Below are 13,864 nucleotides of genomic sequence, written 5' to 3'. Positions count from 1 at the left end.
GTACTTCTCCAGGAACTGGTCCCTCCTGACATTTCCAAAGTACATGAGATAAAATATCATCCTTACTTCTAAGGAGAATTCTGGTTGTACTTCTTCCAAGACAGATTTGTTTGTAATTCTGGCAGTCCATGGTACTTTCAATAAAGCTTCACCAACACCACAATTCAAATGCATTAATTCTTCTGCTGTCTTCCTTATTGTCCAGAAGTCACATCCTATAAGGCGATTGAAAATATTGCTTGGGTCAGGCATACCTTAATCCTCAAAGAGAAATCTATGCTCTTTAACTCTTTAAAGAGGTCTTGTATGCCTAATGCAATAAATCATTTGGTTTCTTGACTGCTGTTTCCATGAGCACTGATTATGGATCCAAGTAAAATGAAATCCTCGATAACTTCAATCTTTTTGTTGTTTATCATGATGTTGTTTATTGGTCCACTTGGGAGGATTTTTGTTTTCTTGACATTGAGATGCAACCCATAATGAAAGCTGTCTTTGATCTTCATCAGCAAGTGCTTCTGGTCTTCTTTGCTTTCAGTAAGTAAGGTTGTGTTATTTGCATATCACAGGTTATTAATGAAGCTTCCTCCCATCTTACTGCTTTATTCTTCTTCATATAGTCAAGTTACTAAGATTATTTGTTCAGCATACAGATTGACTAAGTATGGAGAAAAGGATACAATCCTGATGGACACCTTTCCTGCATGGAAACCAATCAGTATCCTCTTACTCTATTCCAGTGACTGCCTCTTGGTCTATGTACGGATTCCTCACTGTTAAATGCAAAAAAAAAAATTGGTCTTTGTATACTCAATAGAACACAAATAAACATCTTTCTGGTACATTCTGCTTTCAGCAAAGATTCATATGACATCAGCAGTGAAGTCCTCATTCCACGTCCTATTCTGCATCTGGCTTGAATTTCTGGCAGCTCCCTGTTGAAATACACTTACAATTGTTTTTGAATGATGATCAACAAAATTTTACTTGCATGTGATATTAATTATTCTATGATTGCTACATTTGGGTGGGTCACCTTTCTTTGGAATGGGCACAAATATGGATCTCTTCCAGTCTGTTGGCCAGGTAGCTGTCTTTCAAATTTAATTGGCATAGACTAGTGAGTGGCTCCAGTGCTGCATCAGTTTGCTGAAAGATTTCCGTTTGTATTCTCTCAATTCCTGGAGCCTTATTTATTGCTAATGTCTTCAGTGCAGCTTCAATCCCATTGGTTCTTAAGCATATGCTACCTCCTAAAATGGTTGAATGTCAACCGATTCTGTTTGGTTCAGTGATTCTGGGTCTCCCCCCTTCCATCTTATTTTGATGTTTCCTGCATCATTCACAATATTTTGCCCATAGAGTTCTTCAATATTGCAAGTTGAGGCTTGATTTTTTTTTTTCCTTCAGTTATTTTCAACTGGAGAAATGCTGAGCCTGTTCTTCTCTTCTGGGTTTCTAACTCCAGGTCATTGCGTATTTCATTATAGTATTTGCCTTTATCTTCTTGAGCTGCCTTTTGAAATGTGCAGTTCAGCATTTTTACTTTTTTCATTCGCTTTAGCTACACTAGTTCAAGAGCAAGTTTCAGAGTATCTTTCCACATCTACTTTGATCTTTCAATTGTTTACTGTCTTTTTAATGACCATTCGCTTTCTTCATGTATAATGTTCTTCTTGGCTTTCTACAACTGGTCTTCGGTCATTCGAGTTCAATTTGTCAAATCTTTTGTAGAGATGGTCTCTAAATTCCAGTGGGATATATTTTGGCTTCTGTGCACTTCAAGCCTGAACTTGTAGAAGAGCAAGTTATGGTCTTTTCTACAGTCGGTCACTAGCCTTGTTTTGGCTGATGATACTGAGTTTCTCCATTATCATTTCTCACAGATGTAGTCAGTTTGATTCCTGTGTATGCTCTCTGGTGAGGTCCAAGAGTACAGATGCAATTTATGCCATTAAAAATTGTATTTGCAATGAATAAGTCATTGATCTTGCAAAATTCTATCTTGTGATTCCCAGCACTGTTTTTATCACCAAGGCCATATTTTCCAACCACTGATCCCCCTCTTCATTTGCAACTTTTGCATTCTAGTCACCAGTAATTACAATGCATCTTGACTATAGGTTTGATCAATTTCAGACTGAAGAATTTGGTAGACTGCTTCAATTTCACCATCACTGGCTTTAGTGGCTGGTTCGTAAATTTGAATAATAGTGATGCTAATTGGTCTTCCTGTAGACAGACAGATATTATCCTATCACAGGCAGCATAGTATATCAATATGCAAACCCATCCATCATTCCTGGCATAGTAAATCATGTTTGATTGATTCAAAATAGCTAATACCTGTCTGTTTCAACTCTCCGATGCTTAGGATACTCATCTTATTGCCCTCCATTTCATTTTTGAAGACTTTCAAATTTCCTAGATTCAAACTTAATACATTCCATGTTCTGAGCTCAGTGCATGTTTGCCGTTATTTCTTCTCAGTTTGAGTCATGCCCCATCATCAAATGAAGGCCCTGAAAGCTTTGCTCCATCTTCAGCATTAAGGATGACTCAACTTATTGAGAAGTCAGTTCTTCCTGAGTAGTATTTTAAGTGCCTTCCAACATGAGCAGCTCAGCTTTCAGCACTATATCAGTGTTTGGTGCTGTTCATAAGGCTGTCAGAGGCTAAGCTATCAACAATGGACCTTCAATTTCTTCTTCCTAGTTTGTTCTTAGTCTGGAAATTCTGAGGAAAGTTGTCCACTGTGGCTTCCAGCCTCAAGCAACACACAGGCTACCACAGTATGACAAACTGACAGATGTGTGGGGTGAGAGTTAGTAAAAACCTTTAAATATGCATTTCATAACTCAACTGATAAAACCATTCACAAATGGTTTGGTTTCCTTTAGTCATCCATTCTGAGTGACTTGGTTGTGATGTGGAAAACCCCCATTTGTGGTTAAAGAATAATTTTTTTTTGATTATTTTTCACATTAACCAACCTTAGCTACTATATGGGTGAATTTTTGCTATGATTTTGTCCCTTTGGTTTTGAAACACCAAATATTAAATTCTTAAAAGTAGATAAACTAGAAGTATGGTTGGAATAGCTATAGTTCCACTTGTCATTGTAGAACTTCAACAAATGTCTATTTCTTTTTCCCATCTTCCACTAAGGGTTATTTGATATCCACATATGTCTTGCTTGGTATATGTATTGTTCACGTACAGTCACTGCAGCAAGCATGCTTCAGGTGAAATATTTCTAAAAAAAACAATATTGAAACTACAGAACAAATAATGCTATGGGCACTGTTTGGGAAAGTTTCTGTGGCAGAGTGACAAATTCTACAATTTCTGTAGTACAGAGATTGGGGAATTAGTCAAGAGTCCAGTTCACGCTTAGCAAAGCATTCACAACTTCTTGCTGTGACATTCATCAACCCTTGAGCCACTCTGTCAGTGTTCCTTAAAAGACTGCAGAGCAGAAAATCACTGCACCATAGTAGTTACTGAAAATGTAGACTCCAAGTCCATCTCCCCAAGCAGGACTATGCAACTGATTCAGAATCCATGGCACAAACCACCTTGCTAGGGCTGGTCTGCTGACCCAAGTGTACCTTCTGAAGGATGCATCTGCTGACTCCTCTCTATTTTCTAACATAATTTGGTCTCTAGACTTCTTATTGCCGACTGAAGCATATCATGTTTACTTGTTCCATTCTACCTTCACAAGCCTTCTATATTCTGAACTTGTACCTTGTGCAGGTCCCTGGGCCTCACTTGCTTCACCTACTGGCTTCATGGCCTTGACTCATAGCCTGCCTAGGTTTTGAACTCACTCCCAGGCTTTTACCTCTTGACAAGCCTTCTGATGGGGTATCTCCTGTCCCAGATATGCTCACATCTATGTCAATATGCTAGAATTAAAAAAAAAAAAAAAGGAAACAAAGTCGAGTTCTAAATCTGGGAACAGCCTGTATCTCTGTTGAACTTGGTAAATGAGTGAATGCCTGAGTACATCACTGCAGGGCTCAGTGATACCTCATTTGACAGTCGACACACAGACTAAAATGAGACAATAGACAGCAAAACCAGATGATGGCTATGGTAATTAACCCTGGCTTCTGATTCCAGGCTGGACACAGGGAGTAGAAGGCTGTGAATAAGGTGGAGCTTTTCTTCCTCTCCATAAAATACCTTGGAATCTGTTTTCTTCTTATAGAAGCTGAGGTTTCTTAAACCCATCCCTTACTATTTCAGGCCAAGTCAGGGAGAGGAAGGCATTTGTCTTGATTTTGTACTTGAATGAACTTGAATCCCTTCTAGAAGGTGAGTATGAAAACTCATTACAATTATTATTGTGGTGGTAGTGAAGTGCCTTCCAGTTGGTTATGACTCAGCGACCTTGTGTAGGGTTTCTCAGGCTGTAAATCTTTGTTGTTGTTGTTGGGTGCCATCTAGTGGGTACTAATTGTGACTTTATGTACAACAGAACAAAACACTGCCCAGTCCTGTGCCAACCTCACAATTCTTACTGTAGTGAGCTCATTGCTGCTGCCACTGTGTCAATCTATCAATCTATATCGTTGGGGGTCTTCCTCTTTTTCTCTGACCCTCAAACATGATATAAGGCTATCCCCCTGGATAATATGTCTGAAGTATGAGAGACGAAGTCTGGCCATCCTGGCTTCCAAAGAGCATTCTGGTTGTACTTCTTCGAACACAGATTGGTTTGTTCTTTTGGCAGTTCATGGTACTTTTAATATTCTCCTATGGTCTTCCATAGTCACTGTCCAACATTCACATGCATATAAGGTTATAGAAAATACCTTGGCTTGGGTCAGGTGCATCTTAGTCATCTTTGTTCTTTAGCAAATTTGCCTAGAGTGTTGATGGTTGATCCGAGCAAAATGAAGTCTTTGACAACTTTGATCTTTTCTCCATTTATATGGATGTTGTTTATTGATCCATTGGTGAGGAGTTTTGTCTTCTTTACATTGAGGTGCAACCCATACTGAAGGTTGTGGTCTTTGAGTTTCATCAGTAAGTAATTTAAATTCTCTTCACTTTCAGCAAGCAAGGTAGTACCATTGTAGGTTGTTAATTACTCTTCGTCCAATCCTGATGCCACTGATTGGATAAGTATGGTGATATGGTGAAAGAATACAGCCTTGTGCACACCTTTTCTACTTTTAAACCATTCAGTAGTCTCTTGTTCTCCTAGAATGAATGCCTCTTGGTCTATGTACAGGTTTCTCATGAACACAATTAAGTGTTTCAGAATATTTATTCTCTTCAATGTTGTCCATAATTTGTCATGATCCACAGAATCAAAAGCCTTCGCGTAGTCAATAAAGCTCAGGTAAACATCTTTTTGGTATTCTCTGCTTTCAGCCAAGATCCATCTGACATCAGCAGTGATATCCCTCGTTCCATGTCCTCATCTGAATCTGGTTTGAACCTCTGGCAATTCTCTGTACATTTGCAGCCGTCTTTGGATTATCTTAACAAAGTTTTACTTGTATGAGATATTAATCATATTGTCCAATGACTTCTGCATTCCACTGGGTCACCTTTCTTTGGAATGGGCACAAATATGGATCTCTTCCATTCAGTTGACCAGGTAGTTGTCTTCCAAATTTCTTGGCAGAGATGAGTTAGTCCCTCCAGTGCTTCTTCAGTTCGTTGAAAGATTTCAATTAGTATTCTGTCAATTCCTGGAGCCTTGTTTTTCGCTAATGTCTTCAGTGTAGCTTGGACTTCTTCCTTCAATACCATTGGTTCTTAAGTATATGCTAACTCTTGAAATGGATGAACATTGACCATTTCCTTTTGGTATAGAGACTTTTTGTATTCCTTCCAACTTCTTTGGATGCTTTCTGCATCATTCAATATTTTGCCCATAGAATCCTTCAAACTTTCAAATTGAGGCTTGAATTTTTTCTTCAGTTCCCTCTGCTTGAGAAATGCTGAACATGTTTTTCCCTTTTGGTTTTCTAACTCCAGGTCTTTGAACATTTTGTTTTAATATTTGACCTTGTCTTCTCCAGCTACTCCTTGACATTTTCTATTCAGCTTTTTAACCTCCTCATTTCTTCAATTTGCTTTATAATCACTATGCTGGCAAGCAAGTTTCAGAGTTTCTTCTGTCATCTGTTTTAGTCTTTTCGTTCTTCCTTGTCTTCTTAATGACCTCTTGCTTTCTTCTTGTATGATGTTCTTGATGTTATCCCATAACTCTTCTTGTCTTTGGTGTCTAATTCATTAAATCTGTTCTTCAGATGATCGCTGAATTCAGGTGGGATGTGTTCCAGATCATATTTTGGCTCTTTTTGCATAAACTTGTTTATGGGCAATTGATGGTCTGCCCCTGGCCTTGTTTTGGCTGATGATATGGAGCTTTCCCACCATTTCTTTCCACAGATGGAGTCAATTTGATTCCTGTGCATTCCATCTGGTGAGGTACCTTGTATATAGTCATCTTTTATGTTGTTTAAAAAAGGTATTCGCAATGAGCAAGTCATTGGTCCTATCAAAATTTGATCTCCGCATTATTTCTATCCAAGGCCATATTTTCCAACCTTTTCATTCCAATTACCAGTAATTATCAATATATCTTGATTGCATGTGATACATCGTGATTGGATATTTGATCAATTTTAGACTGAAGAAGTTGGTAGAATTCTTCAACTTCATCATCACTGGCTTTAGTGGTTGGTGCATTAATTTAAATAACAGTGGTATTAACTGGTCTTCGTTGTAGGTGTATGGGTGTTATTCTATCACAGATAGTGTTAGACTTCAAGATAGATTTTGATATAGATTTTGATATATGTTCTTTTTAATGATGAGTGTGATTCTATTCCTCTTCAATTTATCATTCACATCATACAAACCATGTGATTGTTAGATTCAAAACAGCCAATACAAGTCCATTTCAGCTTACTAATGCCTAGACATCAATGTTTACGCATTCTATTTCATTTTTGACCATTACCAATTTTCCTAGATTCATATTTCTTAAATTCCATGTTATAGTTTTTAATGGAGATTTACACCTGTTTCTCTTCCTTTTGAGTTGTGCCTGATCAGCAAATGAATTCCTTTTGAGTTGTGCCTGATCAGCAAATGAAGGTCCTGAAGGCTTTACTCCATTTGCTGTCTTCGTGGTCAACTCTACGTTAAGGAGACAGATCTTCCTCTAGTTGTAAATTTTTTTTTGTATTGAAAAAATGTATATTTTGAATTAGCCAGCTGGACTCAGTTTAGATGATCCCAATTTTGTTGGCAACATCCAAAGCATCGTAGTCAGGAGCCAGTTGAACATATGCCTTCTTTTCTCCATCAGGCCTGATGAAGGTGTTGACCTTGGCTACGTCAATGTCATAGAGCTTCTTCACAGCCTGTTTGATCTGGTGCTTGTTGGCCTTGATATCCACAATGAAAACAAATGTGTTATTATCTTCTTCATGGCTGACTCGGTAGTCAGAGGGAACTTGATGATGGCATAGTGGTCAAGCTTGTTTCTCCTGGGGGCGCTCTTCCGAGGGTATTTGGGCTGCCTTTGGAGCCTCAGAATCTTGGGCTGCCAGAAGGTGGGTGAAGTACAGATTTTCTCTTTTATTGTATGACTGTGGACGCCTTTCAGCATTGCCTTCTTGGCCTTCAACGCCTTCGCTTTGGCTTCAGCATTGGGAGGGGGCTTCCTTCTTTGTCTTTGGCGCTACCTTCATAAAAAGCCCTAGTTGTATTTTGAGTGCCTTTTAACCTGAGGGGTTCATCTTCTGGTACTGTATCTGACTATCTTGTTGTTGTTAAGTGCTATTGAGTCAGTTCTGACCCATAGTAACTCTGTATAGGGCTTCTGAGAAGTGGCTGGTGAGCTTGAACCACTGACCTTGGGCAGTTCTAACAACATTGAAGTCCAGCTCATTAACTCACAGTGTCACATATTCTGGTGTAAATTTTTACAGGAGCAGAAAACCTCATCTTTTTCCTGTGAAGTAGGTGGAATATTTGACCTACTGATCTTGCTCATAACCCACTATGATACCAAAGCTTCTGCAATCGTTATATTATGTGTTAGTAGGAAGTTAGCTACTTGACATAGATGCTTGAATATGTGAATTTGTAGGACATAAGAGGTTCAGGGAATGATACAAAACCAGGAGGAGGATATAAGATTTCCTCCAGGATACATTTCCTTTGCCCGAGCAAGGATGATATCAATGCTCTGCAAAGGAAAAAGCTGTAAATCTAAGTTTAGCTATAGAGTGATATATTAGGGTTTATACAGAGAGGTGGCTTCATATGATAAGCACTGGACTGCAAACAAGTTTTGTGGTTTGAGCCCACTAGCTGCTCCATGGGAGAAAGATGAGGCTTTCTACTCCTGCAAAGATTTAAAGACTTGAAATCCCTATACAGGGTCACTATGAGTCAGAACCGACTTGATGATCTGAAAGTACTTATTTTTGAGTCTAAACCCTTGAGAGGCACTGTTGTAAGCAACTTGCATGGGTTAACTCATACAATCTTCACAATAACCATTGAGAAGTGTATTATCTCCAGTTTACTGAGAGACACTGAAAGCCTAAGTAACTAGTTCAAGGTCACATAGCTACTGAAGAGAAGAAGAAAATGTGAATCCAGGTAGTATATCTTCCACCCTAACCTATTAGACCAAACTGCATTTGATTTTACCTCTTAGCCTAGAGAGTTTCTAGGTAGATATGTGAAGGACATTAAATCAACAGTCTTCTATGATCATTCAGCCTGGGACCTAGAAGTCCAAGTCTTAGCTTTTTAGGGATGCATGGGTTCAGGATTAATCTTGAGTTTTATAAAACCTTTTTTTGGAATTACTGACTATAGATGAAATTACTATAATGACAGTAAATGTTGTAATTACACCAAATGGCATAATTTGTGTAAATGTGGTACATATAAGGAAATCAATAAGATTACATAATTGTAGCACCATGTTGAGGTTGCAAGTTTCCTTGTTAAAGTGGATGAAGATGTGTGAAACTGCAGATTAAGTGTGGTGGTGAAAAGAAAAGAACAAGATAACCCAAATGTCATTTTAAACGTTTTTAAATACCTGTTTTCAAAATTACATCCATCACTAAGTGGTTTTCTAAACCTAAACAGGACCAGTTTTCTCATCTGATGTTCTAGCTGAGACCAGATTAACCACCCCTGTTCTCCTTTAGGATTTTGTTCGAGTACTGTGAGGTTCTTACAGCATTTGTCCCTCATCCCAGTACCTTCGTCTCTGTAGGAGAGAAACTAGATCTCAGACATAATATGGCAATCAATAATATTTTCAAGGCATATTTAAGTCAAGCTAATTAACTAGTATAGTTATTGAATTTGGAAAACATGGAACATTGTATCAAGCAGCTAACTATTCCCTCAGGAAAGGAAATGAGAGATGCATGAAATGAACCCAGGAATGCCTCTCCCACTGGCCAAATGAGGAATCACGTAAGTCTCAACTCCTGGTAGTAGGAGTAAACTAAAAGGAAGCAGAAGATATAGTTTCTAGGGACTTGTTCTTTATTTTTGTTACTTGAGCTACTTAGTCACACAGTGTTCTTTGCCATCAAGTCAATTTCCACTGATCATATGAGCCTAGCAAATCAGTCTCAGCTCTTGGCAATTGCTAATGGCAAGTACAGATTATTTATAGCTGCTAAGTCAACTTGCCTAGTAAACCTCACAAAAATATTCTTCATATTTACTGCTGTTGTTGTTAGACAAATATATCAAAATTCCTGGATGATTAATGAGAACTAGGCCCAAAGAGTTTAGGTGATGGCAGAAAGCATCAGTATGTAAAGAAAACCCAGTTGCACCAATTGGAGTGATTGTTAGATTTAGGGGCATATAGGATAGGGGGTATAACCACCACCAAGCATATATTGTATACAAAGTACAAGTGTGTATATATATATACACCAAGCATATATTGTATACAAAGTACAAGTGTGTGTATATATATATATGTATATGTATATGTATATGTATATATATATATGAGACCTGGTGTGGTGGTATAGGATAAGCTGTGAACTGGTAACCATAAGAACAGCAGTTCAAACCCACCAACTGCTCTTTAAAATCCTACACAGGTTCACTATGGGTCAGAACCAACTTGATAGCACAGATAAATAACAACACACATATATGTATGGTTGGTTCTGACTTACAGTGACCCGGTACAGGGTTTCCGAGGCTGTAAATATTTACGGGAGCTGAAAGCCTCATCTTTCTCCCGCGGAACCGCTGGTAGTTTCGAACTGATGACCGTAAAGTTGGCAGCCCGATTTGTAGCCACTACGCTACCAGAGCTCCTCATATATATATTTGTTGTTGTTAAGTGCCGTTGAGTCAATTCTGACCTATAGTGACCCTGTATAGGGTTTCCAAGGAGCAGCTGATGAGCTTGAACCACCGACCTTGCAGTTCAAAGGACTTTGCAGTCTGACACACACACACACACACAAACACATATACTTTTAAAATAGCCATTATATTCATAAGACTGTAAATCTTTACTGGAGCAGATAGTGTTATCTCTCACAGAGCGGCTTGTGGATTTAAACCACTAACCTTGCAGTTAGCAGCCCAATGCTTAACCTAGTGTGTCACCATAGTTCACAGCTTCAGGTAGTATATATAGAAATTCTAATATTTAAATGTAAATAAGTAGTAATTCTATTCTGCTTTGTGTAAGTTAAAAATCAATCACCAAGCCTTCATTATTCATACATATATATGTTGTTGTGAAGTGCCGTAGAGTCGGTTCTGACCCATAGCGACTCTGTATAGGGTTTCCAAGGAGCAGCTGGTAAGCTTGAACCACTGACTTTGCAGTTTGAGTGCATTAGCCCACAGATTATATATATATATATATATATATATATATATAGAGGAACGTAAAATGACTTATTTCTACATTTGTGGAAATCAGGAATTGAGAAGAGGCACCAAACATTTGTTCTTTTGTCATCATGGAATCTCAGAGGTGAAGGGACTTCAAGGCCACCCAGTTACTAATGGGATTTCCTTAATAACTAAACATAAACTAGGCATAAAGAAGCATAACAATTCCAACTTACTGGCTTTGGAGTTTTCCATGGAGAAAAGAAACCTGTAATAAAGAAAACAATATTTGAAATTTTTTTTCAATATTTAGATAATTGCAATTCATTTTAAATTATTTAACAGCAAACCATAATAACAAAAAATTCTGCCAGGCTATGCAGTTTTATTCAAGAAGTTCAAATAATTTTGTTGGAATTATGTTGTTGATTCTAAGAACAGTGTCCTTATTTGGTAGCAGAGGATTCTGAGGCAAGACAGGACTATATGGTAAACAGTCCACTTACAAGGCCTGTGCTAAGAGTCTTCCTTATGGATTTCTGGTGCAGTCTCAACATTGGGGAGAACCCACTACCACAGAGTTGATGCTACTCATAGCAATCCTACAGGACACAGGAGAACTGTTCCATGGGATTTTCCAGACTGTAAATCTTTGCTGGAGTAGATAGTGTTATCTCCCACAGAGTGGCTTGTGGATTTAAACCACTAACCTGGCAGTTGGCAGCCCAATGCTTAACCTTGTGTGTCACCAAGTTCCCAGCTTTCAGGTAGCATATATAGAAATTCTAATATTTAAATGTAAATAACTTGCTTAAAATAAGTAGTGATTCATTTCTGCTTTGTGTAATTAAAAATCAATCACCAAGCGTTCATTATTCCTACTTTAAAGATAATGTGTACACTGATACTATATATCATAGTCTCTTCTAACTTTTTATGTGACAGTTCCCGCACTTAGATCTGCTGTTGTTGTTAAGTACTGTGGAGTCGGTTCTGATTCATAGTGACCCTACACAGGGTTTCTGAAGCTGTAAATCTTTACGGGAGCAGAAAGCCTCATCTTTCTCTAGAGTAGATGAAATCAACTCAGTGGGAGTCAGTTTCATTAGGGGGGTTTCTAGTCCTGGGGGTTTCTAGTCCTGGTGTGGAGCACTGTAAGATTAAGTACTGGCGGTTCCTCCTCGAAAACCCTAAGGAGCTCTGGTAGTGTAGTGGTTACGAATTGGGCTGCGAACTGCAAGATCAGCTGTTCAAAACTACCAACTGTTCCGCAGGAGAAAGATGAGGCTTACTGCTCCTATAAAGATTTATAGCCTCAGAAACCCTGTACAGGGTCGCTATGAGTCAGAACCGTCTCCATGGCACATAACCATCACGTCGAAAACCCTGTACAGGGTGTGTGTCTATGAGTTGGAACTGACTCCACGGCACTTAACAACAACACCCCAATATTAGCACAAAAAATTTCAAGAAGAACGTAAAAATGTTAATTGAATGAATCATACATCTTTAAAGTCACATTTCCCTCCCATTGTGTAGAACTTTTTATGATTACAAATGGTATGATGACTGGACTGGCCAAGATAGGATTCCAAATAGCCACTGAGAAGAGGAAAATTAACATCTTAGATTCTACAGCTTTTCTTATTAACCATACAAGCCTGCCAGAAAGAGCTCACCAGCAATGTAAATTTGTCTGATCCAGCTAGAAATGATAGCCATCAACACATTACCTCCTAATTTAAATCTCAAAGTTGGAATAACTGCTCAGAATAAACATTTGTTCAAATTTCTGTGAGTATTTTTAACAGCTTGGAGTCCTGGTGTGGCACTGTAGGATAAGCAGTGGACTGCTAACTGCAAGGTGGGCAGTTCAAACCCACCAGCTGTCCTTCAAAAACCTTATACAGTGCTGTTATGCGATAGAAGAGACACCATGACACTTAACAACGAAAAGACACTTCAAGTAAATGAGGGGTACTGAAAAATGCTACATACTATGTTTATCACCTTTTACTTTAGGACTTGCCCAAAATAGAAGCAATCAAGAACCATAATTCATTTATAGGAACTACCTAGGAAAATAAAGACACACAATTATCTAGCCACTTAAGCAATCCTTCTTGTTGTTGATAAGTGCCGTCGAGTAGATTCTGACCCATAAACGACCTTGTATAGGGTCTCCAAAGAGCGACTGGTGAGCTTGAACCGCCGACATGGAGAGTGTGACACTGTGGGTTAATACGTTGGACTGCAAAGTTGGTTTGAATCACAAAGTTGGCAGTTCAAGCTCACCAGTCCTTCCTTGGAAACCCTATATAGGGTTGCTTATGGGTCAGCATCCACTCGATGACACTTAACAACAACAACAATCTAACTTAAGACACAGCTGTGAAGAATTGATAAATCACTTTATGAAAAGAGTAAAATGGTATAATCTGTCATGTTTATCAGGTTTTTGTTGTTGTTTTGTTTTTGAGCCTAGAGTTAAAAGTTAAGGATACTGGTTACGAGTTGGGCTATTAACCTCAAAGGCAGCAGTTTGAAACTACCAGCCATTCTGCAGGAGAAAGACAAGGCTTTCTGCTTCGGTAAAGGTTTACAGCCTTGGAAACCCTGTACAGGGTTGCTATGAATTGTAACTGACTCCACGGCACATCACCACCACCACAGAGTTAAATGTAAAACTTAAATATAATACCCATCTTAACGAACTTGGTAGAATTTGTTTTCTTCCCATCTCACATATAGCGGTCAAGAGATTAGACGACGTATTGCATTGGGCAAATCTGCTGCACAGGAGCTTTTTAAAGTACTGAAGACCAGAGATGTCAGCTTGAGGACTAAGGTGTGCCTGACCCAAGCCATGGTATTTTCAATAACCTTATATGGATGTGAAAGCTGGACAGTGAATAAGCAAGATCGTAGAAGAATTGATGCCTTTGAGTTGTGGTGTTGGAGGAGAATACTGAAGTGCCAT

General features: G+C 38.6%; 1 protein-coding gene across 1 annotated transcript in view; it reads right to left on the bottom strand.

Moving 5' to 3' along the window:
• MAGI2 (membrane associated guanylate kinase, WW and PDZ domain containing 2) overlaps positions 1–13,864 on the bottom strand; it is a 1,931,490-nt gene that overhangs the window by 251,022 nt on the left and 1,666,604 nt on the right. Inside the window, exon 11 of the mRNA XM_006834399.1 lies at positions 11,121–11,152. Coding sequence (XP_006834462.1) covers positions 11,121–11,152 — 32 coding nt within the window. The remainder of the gene's footprint in view (positions 1–11,120; positions 11,153–13,864) is intronic.

This window comes from Chrysochloris asiatica, unplaced genomic scaffold (assembly GCF_000296735.1).
Source record: "Chrysochloris asiatica unplaced genomic scaffold, ChrAsi1.0 scaffold00010, whole genome shotgun sequence".
NCBI classification, from domain to species: domain Eukaryota; kingdom Metazoa; phylum Chordata; class Mammalia; order Afrosoricida; family Chrysochloridae; genus Chrysochloris; species Chrysochloris asiatica.
Note: the sequence above shows the minus strand (reverse complement) of the source record. Positions and strands in the feature narration are given on the sequence as shown.